At 37.9% G+C, this 26,623-nt stretch overlaps 1 protein-coding gene across 4 annotated transcripts in view; it reads right to left on the bottom strand.

Annotated features, from left to right (window-relative positions):
* Positions 1 to 324: 324 nt before the first annotated feature.
* Positions 325 to 26,623, bottom strand: part of si:dkey-40c11.2 (drebrin-like protein A) — a 36,135-nt gene continuing 9,836 nt past the window's right edge. The window contains exons 2-16 of one of the 4 annotated variants that reach the window (XM_055049002.1): positions 18,066 to 18,121; positions 17,853 to 17,965; positions 16,712 to 16,786; positions 7,976 to 8,119; positions 7,700 to 7,777; positions 7,437 to 7,588; positions 6,926 to 6,980; positions 6,609 to 6,683; positions 5,877 to 5,985; positions 5,152 to 5,634; positions 3,784 to 4,290; positions 3,558 to 3,680; positions 3,347 to 3,480; positions 1,847 to 1,898; positions 325 to 1,731 (exon numbers count right to left, since the gene is read on the bottom strand). In XM_055049002.1, the coding sequence (XP_054904977.1) occupies positions 1,595 to 1,731; positions 1,847 to 1,898; positions 3,347 to 3,480; positions 3,558 to 3,680; positions 3,784 to 4,290; positions 5,152 to 5,634; positions 5,877 to 5,985; positions 6,609 to 6,683; positions 6,926 to 6,980; positions 7,437 to 7,588; positions 7,700 to 7,777; positions 7,976 to 8,119; positions 16,712 to 16,786; positions 17,853 to 17,965; positions 18,066 to 18,121 (2,293 nt within the window). In that variant the 3' untranslated portion in view covers positions 325 to 1,594. The remainder of the gene's footprint in view (positions 1,732 to 1,846; positions 1,899 to 3,346; positions 3,481 to 3,557; positions 3,681 to 3,783; positions 4,291 to 5,151; positions 5,635 to 5,876; positions 5,986 to 6,608; positions 6,684 to 6,925; positions 6,981 to 7,436; positions 7,589 to 7,699; positions 7,778 to 7,975; positions 8,120 to 16,711; positions 16,787 to 17,852; positions 17,966 to 18,065; positions 18,122 to 26,623) is intronic. The other 3 variants (XM_055049005.1, XM_055049004.1, XM_055049003.1) reach the window with 3 other exon arrangements.

Below are 26,623 nucleotides of genomic sequence, written 5' to 3'. Positions count from 1 at the left end.
ACTTTGTTTGTGCCGTTGAAGATCAGGGTGGCAGATGCTTAAAACTAAAAGTGAAGTTGATAGCATAAGCTACTTCCTGAAATACTTGGAGACAATTGTATAACATGTAAACATCATTTTAATTTATTGATCCTTAAATAGTAAAAATACCTAAACAAGATGGTGTCCTGGCTAAATCAGTGCATCATAGCTTCATAGTTTAATACTGAATCCCATATCTTTGATCCCAATGTGCATTTACTGAGAGTTCATATTCACAAAATACACTTAATTTTCTCACTTTGTGATCAGAATGAGACATTTTTAAAAGATATCCATACAAAATAGAAAAGTGTGACAGAAGTTTAATTGATGTGTTCATATTTATTGATAAACATTACATACAGTATTTCTGCAATATAACACTTGAAGAAAAATATCAAATGTCTGCAGTAAATTAGACATGTATTAATTATACAATGTTATTAAGGCATTCTTATTTATCCTGTTTCTAGCAAAAGAGTTTGTTTTGATGCTTCTTTGGTTTGGTGAAGTTTGTAATTCAGCTCATATTAAATTCCAAAGTAAATTATTTATCCAAGTATTTATGTTGCAGTTGATTTTATGAAACTTAATGCTAAATACCAAATACCAGACATGGCATTTGTTGTAACACTAGAAAAAATATGTTCTTTTTCTTATTCATGTAAAGAAGTACAGACTGTGTTGATGCTTAAAATGACCATAATAGAATATAAAATATAACAAATTTTATGAATTTATGCAAAAGGATGAGATCAAGGGCAGATGGAATTTGTTGTTGTTGTTTTTTTTTTAAGAAAGCATTACATATAATAATAAAAACAAACAAACATTTTTGAAGTAGTTTAAGTGCATAAAGTCTGTATATTTGAAAGTTAGGAGTACATACAAAAAGAGATATCATTAAAATAAGCAAAGGACTTAGAAACATATGACCTAAGAACTGAAAAGGAGAGAATCATTGATGATGTTCAACATCATTTTCTGCTGATGGTAAATTAACCTGTGATCATGTGAGAACATCAGTAGCAAATGCAGAGCTCCAAAATAATGGAAGAGACACAGGATGATGATTACAAAGATGATACCTGGTGTATGGATACGAATGGTGAGCATAGGTATGCTTGTTATATGTGGGGATCAAAAAGAAGCACTGCAGTTAAAACATGTTTGTGTTACTAAGAAGCAAACCAAGTTTCCCATCATCTGCGCCCCCTTATTTCTCTCCCTGACTTACATTTCCACTGCTCCTCAAAAGAAAATAAGTTATTTTGGTCCAGGGAAAGGTCTTTACCGTTTCATCCATACAAAATAAGGGTAGGTAATTTCTGCATACTATGTTGTGCTCCCCCCAAAAAAAACATCAAAATAAAGAGTTACACTTTTCTTTATGCTTTCTTCAGAACAAGGAGTCTCATGTTTCTTTATTCTTCCTACAGAAAAGAGAGCATAAAGTTTTAGTGGGAGGATTAAGGTGAAAAACATGCAGAAACAAGAGAAGAGAAGGTGTCCCTGAGTGTATGTGTGCGTGTGTGTGAAAGTGTGTATATAGGTGTATAGTGTGCCTGTCTGCCTATATGGTTTCCACGTAATTAGCGGGGAATAAACCCTGACGGCCGTCTTTGCTCCACCCCCTCCACCAGGCTTTGTCCACTGTCTCCACGTCCCTGATGATGTCACCGGGTTCAAAGGAGATCTCGGATTCGTCCTCTGTGGGAAACACAAGATAACATGGTGAAGACCAGATAATCACAGTGTAATTACTGCAAAACGGAGGCACTTTATGCGAACATGTGCGGTAATTATCCTCCAAATGGCAGCTTACCTGCCTGGTAGTCATACAGAGCTCGGACGCACATATGTCGGTCGGCTAAATCCTGCAGTGGATAGGAAAATTCAATGGGGGAAAAAAAAAAGTACAGGCTGTAATCATGAAATGCTGAATTTCTTGTTCAACTAGCATAATAAGTTTGAGAGAAATTGCATCACTTCCAAGGAACACTGACAGATGTTCCAGTAAAATGTTCAAGAATCTTTTTTCTGACATGGTATGTTAAAACTTCTGAGGTCAAATCATGATATACAGCATTCATCATTAGCTATTGAAAAGTACAGACCTGAGCATTGGTGAGGAAAATAAATAAATGATACCAAGCTGAATTTGTGCAAATATTTCTGTAAGCGGTATAAATTGATTTACCTTTGCTGGAGTGAAATGAATAATTGGGTGTCTACCAACCAACAGGAATTCTGACGTGTACAGACCGGCATCTGTGTTTGCCCATCAGGCAAACAAAGAAAGTACTCAACTGCTTTTTCTAAAAGATAAATGACTTAAAATCGTTGTCATCCTTTCATACCTCTTGACCATCATGGACAAGAGGAAATTACTTTTGGGATATTTCGAAAAAGGAAATATAAGATAACAGCACTTGTCAGTGAGCAACCTGATGATTCATTGACGGTTTGGGAACGTATGATGTGGTCAGATGACACCAACAACGAGATCCCTGACATGAACTTGACTTGTGCATTTGGAGGTAAACACATGTTCATTATAACATGATTACCTCCCCTGCTGCCAAACATGGAGGCGGAAAGAAACATTATGAACTCCAAAGACAGATCCTGGATGGGTCTTCAAACATAACAGTGATACATACGGCCAAAGCAACAAAAGAGTGGCTTAACAAGAAAAACATTAAGGTCCTAGAATGCCCAGTGCAAACTCCTTTAACATTACTTAAAATCTGTGGAGGTAACAAACTTTGAGTTGTCGAACAACAGTTGAGGATATTTATCAAGAGGTTGAAACCAAATTTTCTCTGAAGATGTCTGTTAAGCATCTGATCAACCACAAAAAATGTAGTTGATCAGTGCCTCCTCGCAAGGATTTCAGTACCAAGTTATTTTCCTGCTTGCAGATCAAGTCTTGTACTTATTTGTATATGAATACTACAAAATCCTCATGAATTTGACACATTTATTTAAAGGTTTTTCAGCCGTTTTTCAGATGTGTCACATCTCTCTCTGTTAAACTAGGCTTACAACAATTATTATGGACAGATTACATTAATGTATAGCTGAAAGTCTAAATTCAGTAGACTTAGGAAAATAACCATTTCCCTCGCTGCATGTCAAGCTACTAAGATCTACTGATCTTAGTGATTTTATGTCACATTGTTGTGCTACCATTAAGAAACACATTGTGGAAATCCATCTTTATTTTATTCTCAGTTGGTAAGGACGAATAAATCGCTGAAGAAAACACGTAAATGTTGCTGCATGCATTATAACATTCTATATAGGTCAGGGGAATAAACACCTCTTGTCCATTTTCAGAGATCTGATGCTCTTTATCCTCAATGATGTCTCCGTCTTCTATGGTTGTGTTAACTCTGTAGCAGACAGGAGACTCAGAGGTGCTGCCGTCTGTGTCTGTTGGACTCAAGGACCTCACTGAAAATACAGAGGAAACTAATTTAGAACAATTCAATCCGAGCTGAAACTGCAAAAAATATGGTCGTGGAAAAAACCTGTTCCATTTTGTTCCTCTGTGGCATCACCGTTTGTCATCCCATTGGTTGATGGAAGTAGGGTCTCATGCTTGATGTCTTGACAAGCTGGTTCAGGATCTTTGATGACAACATAGGAACAATCTGAATAGAAATGGAGTACATTTCAATTGCTTTTGAACGTTTCAACAGATTTATGATCTGGGATACTGTGACGATACAAGTCAGTGATAGTGACAAGAACTACCTGTGCGTACTGACTCCTCCTCTTCCTCAGAAAACTCAGCAGGCTCAGCAAGAGTCTGGCTGTACCCTGAATAATTGTTCTCTTCTTCAGCTTCCTCTGCCTCCTCTTCAACTTGTGGCATCGCTGCCGGTTCTGGCAGTGATGATCCCACCGGCACCTCCTCTTCGTCCTCCTCCAGTTCCTTGTTATCCTCCTCCTCGTACTTCTCTTCCTTCTCTTCCTCGGGTTCTCTGCCCTTACCCTCTTCTTCGTGCTCTTCCTCCTTGACCAACTCGTTTTGCTCCTCCTCCTCATCTTCCTTCACCTCTTGCATCTCGTCTTTATCTACCTCCTTTGTCTCAATCACTTCTGGTTCAGCAGTGACAGAGTCCACCTCTGGTTGTGTTTCAGCTTCATCTCCTTCCTGTAGTTCCTCTTCCTCATCTGCTTCCACCAGCACAGCTTGTACTTTGAAGCCAGCGTCTGAGACCAGCTTGGTGTTTCCGAGACTTGGTGTGTTGAATTCTGCTAGTTGGAACAATTATACAATTAAAATTGAAATACAAAAATCACAAGTACTCGTTGATGGCATTGCAGTGCCTTCCAGAAATATATTTTACACATTACATTGCAACCACAAAGCTCAACGTATTTTGTTTTATGTAAGAGAGTAACACTAAGCTATGAATAATTTATATAGAAGGAAATTAATACATGGCTGAAAACTTGTCTCTCACATTTGTATTCAGACCCTGTAAATCTGATGTCCACCCCATCCACTCCAACCAATTGCCTTTAAAAGTCACCTATTTTAAAACAGAGTCCATCTGTGTGCACTTTAATTTCAGCATAAATCCAGATGAACTGTGAAAGGCCTTGGATGTTTGTTTGAGAAGCATTGGTAAACAATCACCAGAAAAATACCAGACAGGATCTGAATGAAGTGAAGACATTTAAAGCAGAGCGAGAAAAAATTGAAAGAGTGTGGTACAACTGCAAACCTACCAAAACGCCAGACAGACTGAGCAAGGACAATTGTAATTAGAAGGCAGAAGGAGAAGAAGAAAGGAAATGTTGAAAGAAAGTCACAATTACCCCAAATAAAGTTTGCCAGAAACACATTTGTCCTGAAAACACAATTCCCACAGTGAATCATGGCTGTAACAAAATAATGCCGTGGGAAGGCTTTCTTTGGGCATGGATGGAGAAGCTGGTCAAAATTGGCGCTTTTAATGTGGTAATATGGGGACAAGTGCATGGGATGAGAAGAGTTTTTACTTACACTCATGTCTAAAAAACGTAAATGCTCAGAAGCATCTTAAGGTTGATAAATATATAATCTTTCAATAAATTTGTTCAATATATTCCTGGCTTGCCGTTCAGCCTTACCTGGGTTCAGATCAGGACGGTTTGTTAAAAACTGTGACAGCTCAAAGTTCAAAGGTTGCTGCTCTGCCTCTGAAAGCAGCTGAGAGATGTTTTCATCTATTACAGTTGGAGGCAAAGAATCTAAGAGACTTGGGGAAGCAGGAGGAGCAGACGGTTCTGTCGGTTCTGAAGCCTCGGGCTCAGCTGTGGCCTGAAACTGGTTGGTACTCCGTGGAATACTGGGCAGAGCTGAAGCTGGGGGGGCAGGCCGAATGGGTGAGGTGGGTGGAGACAGGGGAGCTCTGGGCTTTTGCGGGGAGGTGACCGGATAAAAATCTGGGCTTCTTGGGGGTGACACAGCCCGGAAAACTGGAGAGTGAGGAGCTCTCGAAAAGGGGGAGACCAACGGAGAAGTGTATGGAGAAGATGCTGCGCTTTCTTCTGCTTTTGAGAAGATGAAAGCTGTATCTGTCAGACTGCGCTGGTATCGCCTAAATGGTTTTCCTGCAGAGGAGCAAAGCAGTTATCAGCTCTAAAAATAACACAGGTTGGACATGCAAAAATAAAATAAAATAAATAAATTTTATATATATATATATATATATATATATATTATATATATATATATATATATATATATTATATATATATATATATATATATATATATATATATATCCTGTGCAAAACAGATTGATTTGTTTCAGAAAGCAATTCTTCATTTTGAAGAGAAAAAACAAATCCTACCACTGCGGGAAGATCCAGGACTGGTGGGGCTCTGTGATGATGATGATGACAGTTGTCTGAAGAACTCCCTGGGGTTCATGGAGCGCTGCGACACTAACGCTGCTGCCTCCTACAGGTCATCAAATGTACAGCAGTAAAAATACCAGAATGTGCAGAAATAAGGACAGCTCCAACCAGAAGTTCGCAAACTCAAGACATATACAAACTGATTTTTTTTCTCACTGTCTGACATTAACTCAAACCTCTCTTGTTTTAGGGCAGACTTACTACCAAATTGTGTTTTCTTTCAAAAATGTATCAATATTTAGAGAAAAATATGTATGTGATTTATTTGTGTGTCTTCAAAATCACAAGTTTACATATAGCATAGAAACAATTTTCTTTGATTCTTAAGCAAGTGGATATAAATTTCTGAATTCAAGCAACGTTATGAAAATATTTCAAAATATTGTTCTTGATATGTTCTCGGATTTAGAAAATAGAGATAATTTTGTAATTCTAACTTAACCAAAACATGAGAAGTTTGGTCTGATTTAACTTCAGACAGTGAGAAAAAAAGGTGCTTTTTTTTTTAATTAATGTATGTAAACCTCTGGTTTCAACTATTTATAGTCGTAACTGACTCGTTTCAGTTCTGCAAGATGTCCAAATCTTCTAAGAATAAACATGATTCCCCGTCAAAGTCAGTTACAAAGGGGTCATTTTAACAGTCATTTGGTAGGAACAACTTACAGCTGCTTTCTCTATGGATTCACTGCGTCTAAGACGAGCCCTCATGTCCTCTTCGTGCTCTCTTTGCTGCAGCTCCTGGTAGAAAAACAACACATGTATCTGGCTGTTTTATCTGCAAACATTTACAGAAAGCATGTTTCAATTAATATTTTTGTTTCTTTTTGATTTAGTAGATCCTCTATCAACATTTTATGGCCCTTTTCAACTTTCATGTGATTCCTCTGCGATCATAGCATAAAATCATAACACTGGTATATTGTGTGTGAAGTGAGAAAAAGCTCAGCAAAAGTTTTTTTTGTTTTTTTTTTTATCCTCACCCATTGTAACTTCTCCTTCTTGCGTAGCTCTTCTTCTTCTGCTCGTTGTTTTTGTCTGTAAAAACAATGTCAATGAAACAGGTGAAAGTTAAAAGTCTATTAGCAATTAAACAGATTATAATGCCCTTTGTTTATTTTGATAAGAATAAATTATGTTTAAATGAGGATGTCAATGAACGGAGTAACATCTTTAAAGAAATTTGAACTTGGCATTAGTGTTTTTGTTTTTTACACGGAGAATTTGAACTGAGAGCAGCTCTCCCTGCTGTCATTAAACAATAATGGTGTGGATTTGTAAGTATTTTAGAAGAGTCAGATTTACATCTGAACAGACGTAAACAAACTTATCTTTAAAAAAAACTTCATTGCCTAAAGAAACTGAACGATTGAAAACATGTTTATACGAAAATATATTACAATATATTATATTTTAGTTTTAATCTGAAGTGATGAAGTGAATTAAAAATTTGTCAAAGGTGTGTTGGTATAGCGTTCCATGCAGTGTTCAAACCTTTGCTCCTCAATCATCTGAAGTTTTTCATTCATTTTTCTGTCTCTCTCCTCTGCATCCCTTCGCTCCTTCAGAACTCTCTCTCTTTCAAGGCGCCGTCTCTCCTCTGTTGCCCTTCTCTTTTCCTCATCTTTGCGCGCTTCCTCTTCACGCTGAAACGCACGAATGGCACCAAAATAACATTTTGTTGTTTTTCTTTCATTATCTTGCATTTGTTGAAATTATGTTAAGCAAAAGTCCATCTTTGCATGTATTTGACATACTTCTGCACGTGCCCAGAAGGAGTCTCTGTTAATTAGTCTCATCTCCATTGCAGCATTGGTTTTTCTGTAGTTTGTACCCTAATGAGAAATACAAATGAAACAGTATTAATGAGAGTGACACCAAAAAGATTTGGTTTAATTTGACAAGCAAGCTGGAAGTAAAAAGTTTTTTTTTTTTTTGTAGAAATGGACTTTCTGTCTTAAAAGTCGTTTCATGGATAAATGAAATACTCTGTCACCATCTGATGGACAAACAAGGCAGTGCAAGAGACTCACAACAAGTTCCTCCTTGTCCGCAGACCTGGAGCTCCTTCTCACCCACTGTGTGGGAGCCTGAGTTTGAGTCTTGCTCAGCTCAGCTCTTATCCTGTCCTCTGTCACATCCTCTGGCTTTTCTGCACTAATGAAAGCATGTGCTTCCTGAAACACAGAGGACAAGGAATGAAAAAAGAAAAGAAAAAAAACGATAGGCGTAAGACAGATACGAATACACTCCATTCTCACATACTGCTATGCAGTGCCTGTGTTCACACACCCATAGACACAATGCTGTTAACAAACACAGTACTTCTTGTGGTTTTCTCTCGGTCTCATATTAGTTATAACTTTGAGTTATGAAAATCTGAAGCCAAACAGTTGTGCAACTCCTTCAGCTGTACAGACAGCGAGAGAGAGGGAGAAAAAACAGCAATCGCCTAAGCATGAGAACAAGAATTTGATGCTTGGTTTATGGATTGCCAAAAGAGGGAGAAGGGAAATGAGAAGTGTCGAGGCCAGAAGATATCCAGAAAATTGTGAGGGTAGTATTTTCTAAGAACAGACAGGATTGACACAATTTTTTTCTGCCAGTTTTAGCTTTTTGAAATTTAATTTGGCTTATTTTTTTCAGAACTTGTCACCTTAAAAAAAAAAAAAATCTCCCTAAAGTTGTTTTTTTCCCACCCTGAAACACTGAGGAAACACTCATCATTATTAGGTAACGTGCCTAATATTGTCTCCCAAAGGCTACAGTCTCAGGATATTTAAAGAAAAACTATGAATAAAAAAAAAGAAAAGAAATCTCTCGACATTCTGAAACTGAGAGCCTTTAGATGTTTTATCACCACGCCTTTGTTTGGATGCAGGCATCTGAGCGCACCCAAGACCTTAGAATAATTTCCCAGAGAATAATTCCAGGCTTGTTCCTAAAGGCCGTGTCTGTCAACCTCCTACTGGAAAGCACAGCTTTATCTGAGTGACAACACTGACACTGAACAGAGCTTTCATTGTGCCTTATAATAAGCATCACTATAGTGTGCAATCCATATCAATCTTGCTGTCAAAGCCAACTGCACATACTTGGCTCATGAACCAGACAAGGAGTCCACAGAGCTGACAGTCAGAAAAAGGATGGTCAAAAAAATGGATGTAGTGAAGCAGTTGTGCAGGGATCAATTTTAATATGAGCCAGGGAAGAAAAAAATAATAATTTTCTCAGAGTACAAAGCTATACATTTCATTTACAGTAATTCAGTAAGAGGAGGACAGTTCTTTTGCAGTAATGGGACTGTTAAAGGTTATCATATTACTTGGACAAAAGAAAGATATTTTCATATTTGTCACTTCACTACATGGATATAATCTTTGACAAGAGAAGATAATGAGATGATGACCTTATAATCATGAACAAGGGTCTCGTACTGGTGGATTTAACTTGTTCCATTTTCAAGATGGAATGAGGATGCCCATCCATCCATCCATCCATCCATCCATCCATCCATCCATCCATCCATCCATCCATCCCTCCATCCATCCATCCATCCATCATCCCAACTACCATCCATCCATCCATCCATCCAACTACCCATCCATCCATCCATCCATCCATCCATCCATCCATCCATCCATCCATCCATCCATTGTGAACAGATGATGTGTGTGTTTGGATTATGTTCTAATTGTTTAACACTTAATCAAATTCAGAGGACCCCAAAGCACTTTCTACAACTTTCAGACACACACACACACACACACACACACACACACACACACATATATATATATATATATATATATATATATATATATATATATATATAGAGAGAGAGAGAGAGAGAGAGAGAGAGAGAGAGAGAGAGAGAGAGAGAGAGAGAGAGAAAGAGAGAGAGAGAGAATGAGATTAATTGTATATATGATTATATATATGGAAATATCCACATATAGTTATTCATTGTATATATGATTATATATATGGAAATATCCATATATAGTTATTTATTGAAAGAGAGAGAGAGAGACAGAGATAAATTATATATATGGAAATATCCATATATAGTTATTTATTGAGAGAGAGAAAGCGAGAGAGAGAGAAAAGAAGGTGGAGCACCACAGAACAACCAAACAACCAAAGGAGATAATTGTTAATTTCATGAGGAAAAAGATTAAATCAAAGGTTGTTTCCTTCATGGGAGAAAAAGTTGAGGAATATAAAGACCTCATTGTTCATCTGGACTGGAGTCGCAACAGAGATGCGTCTATAACAAGCAACAGGAGACTGGACTTCTGGAGGAAGTCCAATGTTGAGAGCGTCATCTGTTGGGGCAGCAACAGTCCCAGGGACCGAAAATGGCTGGTATAGAAGGCTGGTTCTGTTCTGGTTCTGTTCTGGGGATGTCTGTGGAACCTCTGGAGATGGTAATGCAGACAAGGATTCATCATAGAATCAAGAAAATTATGGACAATCCTGACCATCTTCTTCACGATGCTCAGTAAATAACTATATATGAATGTTATTCATATATAACTAAATATATGAATTAGTTATATATTTATAATTAATTATAGCTTTATAATTAAAGCTTCTGAAACTGTCAGAAACTTCTGACAGCTTCTGACATAAGCTGTCTGAAGACATTTGCATGTCTTCTAAAATGTTCAGTGTGGTACAGACTGCTTCAGGAGATCTTTCCTGTTGACACCCGTTGGAATCGTTAATGGCTCTTTGAAAGTCTTGATGAGCTTCAACATTGAGTTGTCTTTGGGTTTCAAGTAAGTTTGAATTTAACCTGCAGGAGGTTGAATTACATCCGGTATGAATTACATGGCAACAGATGAAACTAAATTTAAACTTGAGGTCTCACAGGTCTGTGGTCCCATAAATAAGCAAGTCCACAAACACAATATATAACAAATAAATACATTAAAAACCCACCATAACAAATAATAAGGGTTGGAGTGAAAAATAACAACAAACCAAAAAATATTAACAACAATGATTCTAAAATCTTTGTTTTTTGTTGAGGAAACACATCTTCTTCATCCTGGTTGATAATGTCTTCGGCCTCAAAAATTGTTTGGGACAGGTGAAACAGAGAAGGGTCAAACTCGTTCTCGGTCAGGGACACTTCGAAGAGAGAAGAGTCGAACTCGTTTCCCGAGAAGCAAACCCCCCCAGCCGGGGAGGTTTGCTTCTCGGTCGGGGACACTTCGAAGAGAGAAGAGTGGAACTCGTTTCCCGAAAAGCAAACCCCCCCAGCCGGGGAGGTTTGCTTCTCGGTCGGGGACAAGTCGAAGAGAGAAGAGTCGAACTTGTTTCCCGAGAAGCAAACCCCCCCAGCCGGGGAGGTTTCCTTCTCGGTCAGGGACACGTCGAAGAGAGAAGAGTCGAACTCGTTTCCCGAGAAGCAAACCCCCCCAGCCGGGGAGGTTTCCTTCTCGGTCAGGGACACGTCAAAGAGAAGAGTCGAACTCGTTTCCCGAGAAGCAAACCCCCCCAGCCGGGGAGGTTTCCTTCTCGGTCAGGGACACGTCGAAGAGAGAAAAGTCGAACTCGTTTCCCGAGAAGCAAACCTCCCCAGCTGGGGAGGTTTGCAAACCAGCCGGGGAGCAAACCTCCCCAGCCAGGGAGGTTTGCTTTTCGGTCGGGGACACGTCAAAGAGTTTAGAGACGAACACGTCGTTTCCCAAGAAGCAAACCCCCCCAGCCGGGGAGGTTTGCTTCTCGGTCGGAGTCAGGTCAAACAGAAACAAGTCGAAGTCATCACAAGCCGTGGTCGGGGTCGGCTCAAAAAGATAAGAGTCGAACTCATCATAAGCTGAGAAGCAAACCTCCCCAGCCGGGGAGGTTTGCTTCTTGGTCGGCTCAAAAAGATAAGAGTCGAACTCGTCATAAGCTGAAAAGCAAACCTCCCCAGCCGGGGAAGTTTGCTTCTCGATCGGGGTTGGCTCAAAAAGAAACGAGTCGAAGTCATCATAACCAGATGACGTGCTCTTGTCCTTAGCATTATCGCTTTCCTCTTCTTCTCCAGGAAATACATTATCAAACAGTTTTTTCATTCCGGTTGTCACGAGGTATCCAACTCCAAAACCAAGTGAAAAACAAAACACAACCTTTTCCGACATCTTGAAAATCCTTACGAGAAAATTTTGTGGAGCTTTGAGGTGCTGGTTGGATATGAACTGGTGTTTTGAAACTCAAGCATTCATAACCTCAGTCGTTCTTTGATCAAGAACCACGTGTCATAGATGAGGTCATAACTACAATGAGCTCACTGTAATTCCATAGGAATGTCTTGATTCTGGTCGCTACTATGGAAACGATCAGATCAGTTCTGCTTGACTCAAACTATTAACCCTTTGCAACGGAGTCACTTAATCATTTGAGGCGACACGACGGACGTTGAAAGTGAGGAATGGGAGTATTGAACTGAGCGACTGAAATGGATTTCCAAAGTTGTATGTAGTTGGCGGGTTTTTTTATACTTTTTTTTTCTTTAATAAGCAGGACTGCAAGGATTTCTTCTGTGGTGAGCACTGGCAGGACAAAATTATTTCTGAAAGAAAGACGTGTTTGTAGTTTTTATAGTTGATGCACTGAACAGGGAGCACGGAAAAATCAGACCACTAGCAACAATGAGCCAGCGGTCTGTATTATAAGCCTGACTGCTTGCCAGGGTGTGTGTGTGTCCAGATGAGGATGAGGATGTCCAGAAACTGGCCACAGTGAGTGGGGACTGGTGGGCTGGTAGTCCCACCCATCCCATGAAGACTATTTAATGTAAACTAAAGAGAACCTCAGGATTACTTTAGGTAATGTCTTATGGACATTTGGGCGACCTACCTGAGGTGAACATTTCTATCAATCTTCTTGGTGTATTTATTCACACAGTTAACTTCTGATTAATCGTTTGATGATGACGATGGTTCAGTTTCAGTTTATTTCTTTAGTTCTGACTTCATTTAAATCCAGTCAAAAACATTTGGTCAAAAACACCTTCACATCTCAACTCCTGTATACTTTGTTCTGATTGGCTGTGTGTTGTCATGTGACTCAGTGGTTCAGCATAGGTCACCACTGACGAACTGCAGTTACATTGAGTGACCTGAGGGTGGCGCTGCTCTCCAAAACATTGACTGCTACAGTTTCTGTTTCGGTGACAGAACGGTCAGCACAGAGCTCATGGTGCGGGATTTCTGTCATCCATCGGAGAGCTCAGGGTGAGACACACACACGTACCCACAAACCCCCCCCTCCCCCTACCCCCCACCAACACACACACACAAACATTTACATCGTAAAACGCCTTTGACCTCAAGCAGAAGGTAAGGTACTAGATGTAGTTCATCTCTAGATGAACTACAAACAAAATTAAGAAGGTGAAGTGTCTTTCCTATGGAAATGAGGAATCCTTAGCATTTTTTGCATTATTTTTTTAAGATCTAAGCACAGATCTTGATATCACTATAAAGTAAATGTTTCAGTAGTGACGCAGAAAGGAGTGCGTTGCATAATTCTGAAATGGGGTGACACCGTATGATGGATGTGAAATAATCTTTTAGGGTCTGTGGCACTGATGACGGTCTGTGACTGGAACCTGTCTGGAGGGGGGAAAAAATGAGTCCAAGGTGACATGACAAGGTTTTTGGACTCTGTTCCACAGCATTTCCCCGACTCAGCTCAGTGGAAGAAGCAGCATAAGTAGACGTGCAAAAATGAATTTTTTTTTCCCAGTAGAAGTTTGTCTCAGATGGCAGATGGATGACTTATAAAATGTCACTGATAGACTTCCAAAAGTTGATTTTATTGCACATCCACAGCATTAGCTACAGTGTCTTGTGAAAGTGTTCACACCCATAGACTTTTTTTTTTCCTTTTTACTCCAGATATTGTGATGTTACAGCCACACACTTCAGTATATTTTACTGGAATCAGAAGAGTGTCATAAGCATATGAATTCACTTTTATCAAAGACAAAACTGTACAGAACAGCTTTACAACAAATCTTTAGATGAACTACAATCAAAACTAAAAAGAGTTGAAACCAACGTGGTTTGAACCCTGCATTATATAAGAGATTATTTAAGCTGTAGTGTTTCAGGGTTCATTGATTTGACTTGAACATCTTTCTTCATATTTTGTTTACAGCATTGAGATGTGTTTTTTTTAATCCAACTTTTCATCCCTGTTTTCTTACATACTAATCTTCATAGATTTCACACAGACTCAAACAAAAACCTTACTCATCCAAGTTTTCTTAGCTAATATCCATGACAATGTGAATCCTTGCCCGCTATTCAGTCTTAGCTTTCATAAGCCATTGCAACTGTAGACTTCAATCTGTAACAGAACCATATCAGCAGCTGCAGACTCGCCTCGACAAAACCTATTCACTGCCAGCCGAGACATGCAGCACAGATAGCCAAAAAACCTAAGTAAAGAGAAAAAGAGGAATGAAAATGGAGGGAAGTATTAAAGTAATCGCAAAGAAAATATAAGAAAGTCTCCCACAGTGACGGACGAGATTCTAAGAAATATTAGCTGAGCTTTCAATTATACCGTTAATCAGTGTGTGTTATGAAACTTTTGTGCCAGGTCTAGTTTGCATGTCACTGCAAGGCCAGAAGAGAATTTAGCCTTGCAGCAGATCTGTTGAAAGAGACAATATCTGTTTATGATTTTGTAGAAGCTGTTCGCAGCATTCAGATAATCTCTTTCATGTTAGACCTGTGAAAATTGCCTAGACATATGTGTACGCCATAAAAGTATATGCGTGGTCATGTATGTAGCATTTTCCATGCTCACGATCAGTGGTGCTGATCCATTAAAGAGGCAGCATGGCTCTTTTAAAGTGTGTTATATTTGTGTCAAATGTCTGCAAATGTAAAGAGTCTGAAATCCAAACTAAAGAGTCATTCTTCCATGCAGCTGCTCTTTAAATATTTCAAACCACTCACTGACTCTAGCCTCCTCTTCTTTCACTTTGTTACATTTCACTGAATACTGAATACTGTGTTGGCCGATTAAAACATGGACTCCATTAGACCCATGAAGGGATACTGTGGTATCAGGCACCAAAGTGTTGGCATGTGTAAGTTACGAGGTGGGGTATTGTTTGCACAGTATATTCCAGATATACCAATAGGTTTGAGCATTCCTAAAACATTTTTGCTTTATCGTACTGTGGTATTATTCTGCTGGAAGAAGCCACAGGCATCAGGAAATATGCTTCATGTAAAACGGTGTACATTGTGAACTTTAATCAGCAACAATAAATCAGCATGGGCACCCTGACTGGTCTGCAGGTAAGAGCCACAGCAACTTGACTTTTACATCGCACCACACGGTGCAGCTTTTGTTTTCCTTATGCGCAAGTGCATTGGGTGCTTCAGGTTTAGCCCCATTTTCTCCTCGTACCCCATTGGATGGACGCTGGCCACTGCAGACCAGAAACCTGGCGATACAGTTGTACTCTTTTTGAACTCTCTAAAGTCACTATTCTTGATGGGTTTTTATGGTTCTAACACTTTGAGGAAAAAACTGTAGTCTTGTTATTTAATAAATTCTGCCCACTAGGTCAAAGGTCAAATTATAAATCTCTTAATAACTTAATTTTTTAGAAGTTGTGTCAGTGGGCATAATGTCACACCAGTTTAGTTGATAGCAACTTTATTTAGGGTTAAATGCTAATTACATTTTCACTGATAGGCTCTGAGCATTGATGGATAGGTGAAACGATTAAAGACATTGCTTTTTATTGTTCATAAAATGTATCAAAACTGAAAAATTGCATTTCATGTAAATCAGCTTTTAAGTCAAGTGAAAAGCAGGTAAAGGTTAGGAACATATACGTTTCTGCATAAATATTTATAATTTAGTAATTCTCTCAGTTTCTATTAGATTGAAAACTACCGCCAACATTGAAGAGTGAAGATTTATTTTTCTTTGATTTTAAATTCAAAATCTCTCCAGATGGAGTTCAATAAGAACAACAGCTAAAGCACTTGAAGCTGTGAGCACAGGGTTTGGTCCAGCTGTTACAAGTGTGAGTATTTGCTGAGGTCAGAGGTCAAATTTTTCTCACAGCTCCCAAAAGCAGGGTTGACCTTGTTCAGTCTTTTCCATGTTAACTATGCGGTAATTTTCTTGCAGTAATAATAATTTTAAAAAAATCTCAAATCAAAAAGGAAAGCTCAAAATTGCACACATGCACTGTTTCACTATGGGGTTGGAGCGTTTTTGTGGATCACAAAATCCCAGGCATTTTCCTTGTTCTTCTAAAAAACAACAAACATTCCACAGATGCCTTTGCTGTTGACGGGGAGATGCCTTAATATGGAAACCAGAAATATCCAGGCAACAGTTAAAAATCTCTTACACTGAAGCCACAAGACAACAAAGAGCAGAGTTCATCCCTTTAGAGTCCGGTCAGATCGTACATTTGCTAAGGCTCCATCACAAAAAAAACAAGCTTTTTGCTCCAGACTTAAAAGACTTCTTCCGGTGGTGGAGGAACACAGACAACACCAGGACACCAACAGAGCAGGAAGTGGACTGAGAACAGGAAGCTCTCAAAACAATGCTAAGTAAACTACTGAGTATAAATATAGTGTTTTGAGCGTGAAATGTGGAGCCCAAGGGGAAAGCAGAATTTGAATATTTTCTGTGCTGTAGGAAGTATTTGCAAAGTGAAATCATGGCAAAAACAAGTTGATAATGTCAGTGGTGAATTTTAATTATAACTTAAGACTGAATACCTTGAAGAAGTGTTTGATGGCTGTAATGTGGCTGGCACACTCATTTTTCCTGTAGTCATCCACATTTTGGCCGACCTGGAAACAAACACAGGATGTATACGCAAAATTGCATTCATGTCATAAGCCTCTTAGGAGACAAAAAAGACGAGGGAAACAAGCTGGGGAACAGGAGGGTTCGTAATAATGTCAAAAGACTTTTTATGTTTAGCTATATGGCACATTAGCGTCCATTATGCTTTATTCATTTGGTGTTTGAAAGGTTGGTCTTGCACCATTAATGTGGGCATTCAAATAATGAGAGGTACCAGGAAAACAAATCGACTATATAAAAGAAAACACTAGAAGTTAAAATAAGAAATGGTTTATAAATAAGTATTAAGGGCAAAGACTAATGTGTTGCGGAAAGAGGAAATAATCAGATCTGGCCCAAAGGTCAATTTCCCCTTTTCACATCTCATCCACCCACTTTGTACCAATCTGTTCACAGTTTTGGTTTTCCCACTGGGGTTTTGCATACTCACCCACTAAGCTGTTGAATATCAGAGTTTTTTTCTCCTGTCAAGTGTTTTGATTAATTTGTGTGATAATAATTACCAAAACGCCAAAAAAACTTACATAAAATTACATTTTTGTTACACTCCACATTTTCCAGAGAGCAAATAATGACAATGTAAGCAATACGAACCAGACTAATTCAAGTACGCTAGAATGCTAAATGTTCTTTAAAATGAATTCATTTTGTCTTTGTTGTAATATGCAAAACCCCACATGCTCTGTCACACACTTGATGTGATGTCACCTTTGCTTGTTAAATAAATAAATCGTTGATGACAGCACATAGCCAGAAGGCCAGAAAGGAATATTTTGACAATTGTGAAAGAGGAATCAGCTTAAATCGGTATCGACAAGTTTAGAGTTTTAATATTAACGGGTAATTTTGCTTGAACACAAGAGTGGCAAGTAAATTTCTCAGCATAGCTACTGGTATGCTTTTTGTGAGTGCAGCATATGCATTATGTAGGAGCTTTGGAATGACTCTGTCCAAGCTAAAGGGAGTTAGTCTAAGTTAATTCTTGGGCAAGTCATTTGTGAGTCTTTCACTTGTCTTAGTGTTTGACTTATGATAATCAATGCAACTCACCCAGCTTATCAAAGCAATCCGAAGAGCTCCTCCATCCACTCCTCCCACTTTGCACAGTCCATATTGAGGTTTAGAGATGTGAAACTTTTCTGCCAGTTCTGCCACACCCCCCGCTGGAAAGGGACAGGTTTAAAGAAGGTACATTTTTATTCTTTCACAACAAAAAATTATTATTATTTTTTTATCACTTCACAAATTAACAGTTCACTCTACCTCCTGAGTCGGCCAGTTTGAGCTTGTTGGTAATCCCTTCATATGTAAATAATGCCCTGTGAGCATAAGGAGAACAAATGTAGGTTAGCTACAAAGAAATATGACACAAAGCCACAGCTGATACGTCAGTAGATTTATCAAGAGTCTAAAACTTTTTTCTTTTTGCTCGAGGAGATTTAAAGCTTTAAAGCTTAACATTGTTCATTGCAGTACGCACAAGCAAAAAGTTAATTGCAAAAAGAAAATACAACATTGTCAAATTACATCCACAAACTATAAAGCAACAAAAAGCTGTAAATAGTTGTGAATTTGAGGGAAAACATGTGATTTACAAGAAACAGCATTATTGATATCATAGATAATGTCTACAGCAGGGTTAGGTCACTACACAAAATCCCAAGCTTAGGGACGTATTATGACTGTGGAGGAAGGTCCACAACTCATGTGTTGTCTGTTGAATCTGAATCTGTTGAAGGGTCAAATATCTGTTGTGCATTGTCAACATCTGGCTTTTGTGGAAGACTGTCAAGAAGAAAAATTTTTTTAAAGACTTGGAAAGTCTTTAAAAAATATGTATGTATATGTAGACAATAGTGCTTTGTTCACCTGAGACTTTAATTGAACCATTTGACCCACATGGCGTCAGTCTTTCCATCAACTCAACTCCTATGTTCAGGCTGAAAACCCCCAACCCCACGGCAATGGTCGGACCATGCTGTGCCAAGGCTTTTCTTTGGTAAAGACAGGGAAGCTGATCAGAGTTGATGGAAAGATTTGACAGCTTGAGATTGGAAAAATTGGAAAAAAAAAAATGTGGTATTGGCTGCTTGTGACTGGCTTGACCTTTATACAGGACAATGACCCTTAATAAACAAGCAAAGCTTCAATGTAAGGACTTAAATCAATACCTATTTATCTCTAAGAAAGGCTCAAAGTCTAGACTTTTAGCCAATTAAAAATCTGTGGTAATATATAAAAACTGCAGTTGGATCCTCTTCAAGAATGAAAGAGCTGCAGCTATTATGCAAATGAGAATTGACATCAACTTTAGCCTCTGGATGTTCAAAACTGGTAGAAGTATAATTCTTAGATGTAATTGCATTAAAAGGAGGTTCTACAAAGCTTTGACTCAGAGTAGCTGGATATAAATGCATGCCATACTTGAGAGATTATTATTTGTAATAAATAAATGAATAAATAAATAAATAAATAATGTATCATTTGCAAAATTTCTGTATTTTATTCTTTTGAAATTTCCATCTCTATCATTTAAAATACTGGAGTCAAGTAAACTTCTATATTATCCAGGGCAAACACACAGAGTTTAATCTCACACTAACGCCAACTATGTTAACTTTTCTAATTATTTAACATACAATGCTAATAAATACTATAAAATGAACACATTAAATAACTTGCAAGTTTGCATGCATAAAAATATGTTTATTTTATATTTATGCTATATTTGTATTGTTATATTTTTTGTTTCAATTCATAATTCAAATTATATTGGTCTATAACAAAAAAGTCCCATTAAAACACAAAAAAATGTGTACAGTTGTAATTTGACAAAGCTTATTCTCAAGCAGAATATGTGAGTTCGGGATGGAGTTCATATCAAAACAGCAGCTCTGGGAAGGTTTTCTGACATCCTGCAAAGAAATTCAAGCAGAAACTCTCCACAAACTCACAAGTTCAATGGATGCAAGAATTGTGCAGGTGATATCAAAGAAGGGGTCGTATGCTAACATGTAACTCGGTCTGTTAAGATGTTTTTGATTGAAATAGCTTTTGATTTTACAACATGTGACCACTTAATGCTGCACATTCAAAGAATGACCATTTGCAGTTCTTTATAATCCATAATGCATTATAACTTGCATTATGTATTATAATTTTTTTTTGAAAAAACATGCTGTTCTTATTGGGAGCTTTGTTCAGTAAAATATGATTTACACTATGATAGTTCATGACTTGAAAATTATACTGACCATCATTTGCATTGACCATTTAGGAAAATCTGAGAAAATATCACTTGCATAATAATTTGGAACATGGTGTAGACATTTCTGTGTTATTTTAGTAAATATCAAAGACACTGAAACTCAATAACCAACATTCACAATGCTTTCTTCAAACTTGGATGGCTTCTGAGTGTGAAACAAACACAACCAGCGCTGCTTAGCGCTCCGAGGTTTTAGGCATTTTGCAGGTGAAAACCTGTCCTACCACACCCTTCAGTCAGTCTACTGTCACTGTGGCAACTCAACTTAAGATGTGTTTTCATGAGACCATTGAGGCACAATGCTATTGCTTAGTTAAGAGCACTATAATTAATTTTTTTTTTTTTGTAGTTGAAGCTCCAAGGCAGATTTGAGTGATAAAGAAGACAGAGTGAAAAAGAAGCAAAGTGAAAAACTAACAGCAGCCCTGCTTGGAAAGAAATTCCAAGTTCAGCATTTAAATCAATTATCTATTCATTGGTAGCTTTGCTTTGAACATCAACTTCATTCACACGAATCCCTTGAAGACGAAAAGTAAAACTTTGACCGGATGGTCTAAAGAGAGAAAAAGTGACTCATATTGCAAGAGAAGACAAGAATTTGAACGTGTCCATGGTCGAATGTGTGTAGGTGTAAATCTTCCGCCGTGTCAATAACATCTGAAGCAGGGTAGACAGGGGCCACAAGCAGCCATTACAGCAGGTCAGAGGTGAAAGATGCTTGTGCGAATATATGGTTGTGTGTATGCAGCGGAAAGAGGTAACATTTAAAAATGTGTTGGTCGGCTACTGCAAAACTGGACGAAACAGAAGAAGTTTAGCGTACAAGTTGTTTGCATGTTTTTTTGTTGTTTTTTTCTGACACAACAAACCTGCCTTTGTTCTCTCTTTCCATTGAACAAAGCACACAACAGGTTAGTGAGGTGAGGCACTGAGGACGCACTAACCATATTGTGCACCCTATTCACCATGTTGCATTCTGGGCAACTGCATGAGTGGGCAGGATAACAAGTGTTCATTTATTATTTATTGTCCTTGTAATGGAAATGTTTACAAGGTTTCTATCACGTCACCAAGTAAAGGTGAAGCGCAAACCTTCTCTGAAGTTTATTCAGTAAAAACTTTACATATTTGTCCCCAAAGAAGCACATGCTCTCTCTCATGAGACTGATGAACTCTTTATTTCCTTTGGGATTCGTTTAAAGTGGCAGTGCAACTCAGGAAAAGTATATTAGGGTTAGGGTTAGCCTAACTCTATATTAAGAGACCATCACACTGAACACCATTGAAAATGTCATGGTTATTCCACCAAATATTGACTTCTGAATTTTTCCTGAGTTAAAACATCAGTATTGTTGTTTCTAAATGAATATAAACTTGTTATCTATAAAATAGAACCTTTTTGTCATTTTGACCATTTCTCATTTTCTGCAAATAAATAATATTTCATAAACATGCTATCAATAGTTCATAGAATAAATGTTCATTTTACTCAAAAATGTACCTATAAAGTGTAAAATCAGAGAAACGGATAATTTAAAGTCGTCTCAATTTTTCCAGAGCTGTATATGATAACTTACATAAGAGCAAATTTACTCTACAATATGCCGGTGGGCAAAAGTAGAAAGCTGAAGGAAAAGCAAATGATCGAATAAAAATTAAATATGCCCATTAGAAAAAACATTTATTTTAAAACTGTACAATTGCTTCATTCATTCAAAACTGAGGGACTGACCTAAATTTATGGATCCTTGGTTCTCCAGTGTTCCTAAAGGTCACTGTCCCTCTGAGTCCAACTCCATGAGTTAAATCTCCACCCACAGGGCACAGGCATGCAGCTGACAACAAAATGAGGGGGTGGGCACACTTTGTCCTACCATCCGGATTTTGAAAATGCAAAAATCTTTGCACTGTAAGCTTCGAAGGGCAACAGTTGAATCATTTTAGTGTTTTAACAAATGATTAAATTGTTTTCAATGCCTAAAATTGTCAGTTATTATGTTAAATGTGAATAATGTAAAATATCTACATCTAGGTCATATACCAGGTCCTGGTATTGTTGAGTAAGTTCTGTACGTTTTCTGATTAAATTATTAAATCTCTACCATGTTCGTCTTAAGTCTCTAGCTACCTACACACAACATAAAAAATAAAAAAATAAACATGACATTTACCTTCACAACTCGGTAAGCTTGTGAGCAGAAGACAATGGAAAGAAATATGCTAAACTTTGTTTTACATTTAATAACTATTTTTACATGACATCATTTATATTTACATTAGGATACAGTCGATGACTGTATGACCCACTTTTCATAGAAAACTTTTCATAGTTTAATTTCTACTCTTTTGGTTAGCTTCTGGAGACATGACGTAGCTGCTGGATCAATATGTATGGTATCAGTATTGATAGATTAGTATGCTTGTTGTCTGCACCAATACATTTTGTTGTCTTTTAGTGGTTTAACTCAAACATTTGAAATTTTATGAAATTTCATGTCCATCAGATTCAAATACATGCTGTTTTCATGGTTGTACCCTGTGGCCGCCCCATTGCTACAAACCTATCTGACACGGCTGTGTTATTGCATTGTCTACTAGATGAACTTCAGTGTGCAATAAACCAAAGAAAGCTCTGGGGTTTGCATCGTGCGGCAGTTTTATCCCTGCAATGCCGTAAGAAGCTTCAGAAATTGCAAAGTCTCCTAAGCTACTAGACCAGATAGGCCCCTCCACACACATGGAGGGAGCAACAGATGGGAAAAACAGACTCTCTTTCTCTCTCTACTCCAGCCCACCTCCAAATGCAGCCAGCTATGACTTCAGAGGGAGGAGAAGAGGAGAGATTTGAAAAGTAGAGAAAGAGGCCACCATTAAGGGATGTGAAAAGAGGAGGGGGGGGAGAAGCAATATAATAATCTAAAACATAAAGTTTTCAAAATAGTATGTTCTACAGATAAGATCTCGACATTGTTACCACAGTTAGAAACCCGACACAGCCATGAAAAAGAATAAGCACTAAAAGGCATCCATGCAATTTATAAACACAGACATGCTCACACACAAAGGGAAATCTGCTGGGATTTTGAGTCGGTTGCAATTGCAGTGGTTTGTTTGGGACTTTCAGACCCTTCATTCCCCCTCAAACATGTTTTGATCTATCATTTCAAGATTAGCAGAAGCAGACCTTGTCGTCACCCATGCAAACATTCCCCTACACCAACACTGCGTTCACTTTGAGTGTGGTAAAACACAGGGCATGCTTCTCTTATGTAATTTCAGAAGAATTTTTTATTTTTTTTTTTATCCTACCACTTTAATAATAGATAAGGATAAATCCTGGGACCAGAAATAAATTTGTGTTGTTTTGTTTTTGACACTCCCACCCCCACACTTGAAGTCCAGATTTAGATATCAGACTGCTCTTTACCAAAATGTTATTATTTTCTCCTGGTCTGAATCGTCTCACAGTTACATAGACTTTCAAGAAATACAGCCATACCTTACAGTCACCTTTTTCTCCAAGAACGTTTTCTATTTCCTTTCTAAAAGTCTCTCTTTAGCTCAAAGATTATCTATTCATTTCATTCTTGCGTACAATAGGGATTAATGCGTTTTTGTTCCCTTAACCCCCCTCTCAGCTTCCCAAATCCTTCAAAGCTGACCTCTCTCCTGTTTCTATTTTTAACTCGTCTCTCAGTCTACCTCTCCGTCTATGTTGCGCTGGGGAGCCAGGAGACGTCCCTGTAGCACAACTCACTCATTTCCTCTGTCCAAACATGGGCAAAATAAGTCTAGCAAGAGCTGACTGCTTAAAAAGTCATTTTTCCTTTTTTCTTTTTTTTTTTTTGCCACTGAGCTTGTTACTCAGACAGTCTCTACAGAGTCGCCCCAAAGCTTCACACATTCCTACAACAGTCAGAGACATATGGAGACTTATCAGGAGGGGTTGTGACTAAGAAGGAAGTAATAAAATAAATTACTCGGAGGATATTACAAAGAGAAAGAGAGTGGAAAGAAAGAGAGCGTTATAGATGACGTGTACATATTTATACAGAAATATTCTGTACATGTGTATTCTGTGGAATGAAGCATCACAGTTAATATTTTTACTACATGTTTTTTTTAATTTCTTTCTGTCTTTCTTCCCTTTTCTAACTATGGTAGTAAGAAAAACGGACCCATCGCTATGGACTCGCTGGTGGCTGCTGTGACTCAGTCAGAAGAATATTGGTCTTACAAAAGAAAAGTTTTGGGCTTGATTCAAGCTTCGTCCTGCATGTCGATGAGTCCCTGAGCAACACACTTAACTCCAGGTTGCCTGTTGATCTATTTATTGTTGAATAAGTGTGTCTGTGACTGTGTTTGTGAAAGTTATTTGGTAAATGTGGCTCTCGTGCAAAGGGACTCAAACGTCCTGCATCACTTACTTGCTGAACCAGATGGCTAAATGTCTTTAGCTCTGCAGAAGCTTGGAAATAAACTATTAATTTGATTCAGTTGTGTTGGAGCAGAGAGGCATTTAATGGCCCTTTTCCATCAGTGCCCAATCAAGTACCATAAAACTGTTAGCAGTTGTATGGTACTTGCCTCTTTATAACCTAATCGCTGACGTTGTAAGCATGTGGAGTCAGACTGAAAGCTTCAGAAGATTGTCTCTCATTGACTGGTCATCTTGGTTACATCACAAGAGTGACTCCCTTACAACAAGCCAACCTGTCATTTGTTGTTGGTTAGTGGAATAAACTTCATTCCACTTGAGGTTTGGTAGCGAAAAATGAATATTGCTATTCACAGACGCATTCGATCTGATTTTTCTGAGCTTTGGCTAATTCACAATGAAGGACCGGCAGCTATTTCAGTTTCAACAACTTTTGGCTTAAATTGCAACAAAATATGTTTCTACAGTGTAAGGCATTTAATTGTCAATAGTAACATGTAAATAATTTTTCATCAGGTATTATAAACCTATTTTTCAGACGTTAAGATTTCCTTCAAAGTAAAAGCAAAAGTAAAGGAAACTTTATTATATAACTGTAAGTGCAGTGACTGATGGTTATTGATTGGGGAATTTTTAAGAGATTAGAGGACATTGGAAATTTGTAGCCCCAAGATACATGGTGTATAAAGGCAGTCATAATGCTTAAAATGTTCAGCACAGACAGGTTTTGACTGTGTTTTGTTTTTACGGGAGCAGGGGATTATTAGTACAACCATCAAACTGAGCTTACATTCGGTCCAGCATTTCAAACTGCTGAAAGCATACAGTTTTTTTTTTTTTTTTTTTTTTTTGGTCTCGTTTTAACCGCTGAAACTTGGATGTCAAAATAATGTTTATGTAAAAACCTCCCAGGGCTCATTATATCAGCAAGACATGATATAAGGAGTTCAGTCAGGGCTTCTTCAAAGTTAGCTATGAGCCATGGCGTTGGAGCTTCAGTGGTTCAAATATAACTTTCACTGTTATTAACAATAACCATCGCAGGCATTAGATTGAAATGTACGGTGATTAAAATACCAAAGATTATGGTAGAGAGGACAAGTGGAACTGCAACCAATTTAGTTTTATTCCTGTTTGTGAGTCTTTGGCATATTTCAGGAGAACGAAAAACACAAGTAAGATGCCTCTAAGCACTGACGTGGTTCATAAAACTAAGATTAATATCCTGCTGCTGTACTTTCTAGAGAAGACAATCCCTTGAAAACAGCTTAAGGAAAAGATTTGTTGGGTAAATAAAATAATGAGAATATTCTCTGATACAATTCACCAAGCATTCATTCCCTTTTACAAATTTGATGTACGGAATGTGATGGCAATGCTCTAAAATGGCTTTTGTAAAGTTTAATGACGTAGTAAAGAGTGCCTTCAACTCAAAAATAAATAAAAGTCCAATAAATCCAAACCATTTATTATGGTTCTCAAATATTGCTCTGTCAAAAAATGTATATTAGTCTGATTTCCATTTTTGAAAGTATAAATTTTTATCAACTGTGCACAAGTAGTTTTACCAAAAAAATTGTGGTACATGTAAATAATCTTTCATTTCTGACTCATCTTGCCGCATGGATCTTGCTAACATGGCGGCAGCAACAAACTTCTCCATTTCTATCTATAAAATAGAGAAGACTGAATAAATATAAAAAGCTTATTAACTGAGGCACTGTTCTCACTTCTGAAGTGCATTTTTTGTTTGTATTTTTTTCTACTAAAAAGTTTAAGCTTCTAAACACAGAACAGCAAGAGCAGCAAAGGCATTATTGGGACATTTACAAAGCTACAATGAGTTCAAATAAAAACATATATCATGTAGAATATTGTTCAAAGAACAAAAAAAGCAGCATGTCAGCACACATAAACGTTTCTGAAGAAATTTTCAGGTGAAGTAACATTTTTGCAGATGACATCATCTTCTAGTGTGCTTTATGATTTCCTTTTTGTTGCCAGGGACCATTTGCTCAGATCCACCCTGTGAGAAACACTGAGTGATCTGTATAATAGTTGACAGGGTGGAGGACAAATCAGACTCCCTCTGGAGACTATTACAGACCACTGAAG

This window comes from Poeciliopsis prolifica, unplaced genomic scaffold (genome assembly GCF_027474105.1).
Source record: "Poeciliopsis prolifica strain line A6 unplaced genomic scaffold, Auburn_PproV2 SCAFFOLD028, whole genome shotgun sequence".
Lineage (NCBI taxonomy): Eukaryota > Metazoa > Chordata > Actinopteri > Cyprinodontiformes > Poeciliidae > Poeciliopsis > Poeciliopsis prolifica.
Note: the sequence above shows the minus strand (reverse complement) of the source record. Positions and strands in the feature narration are given on the sequence as shown.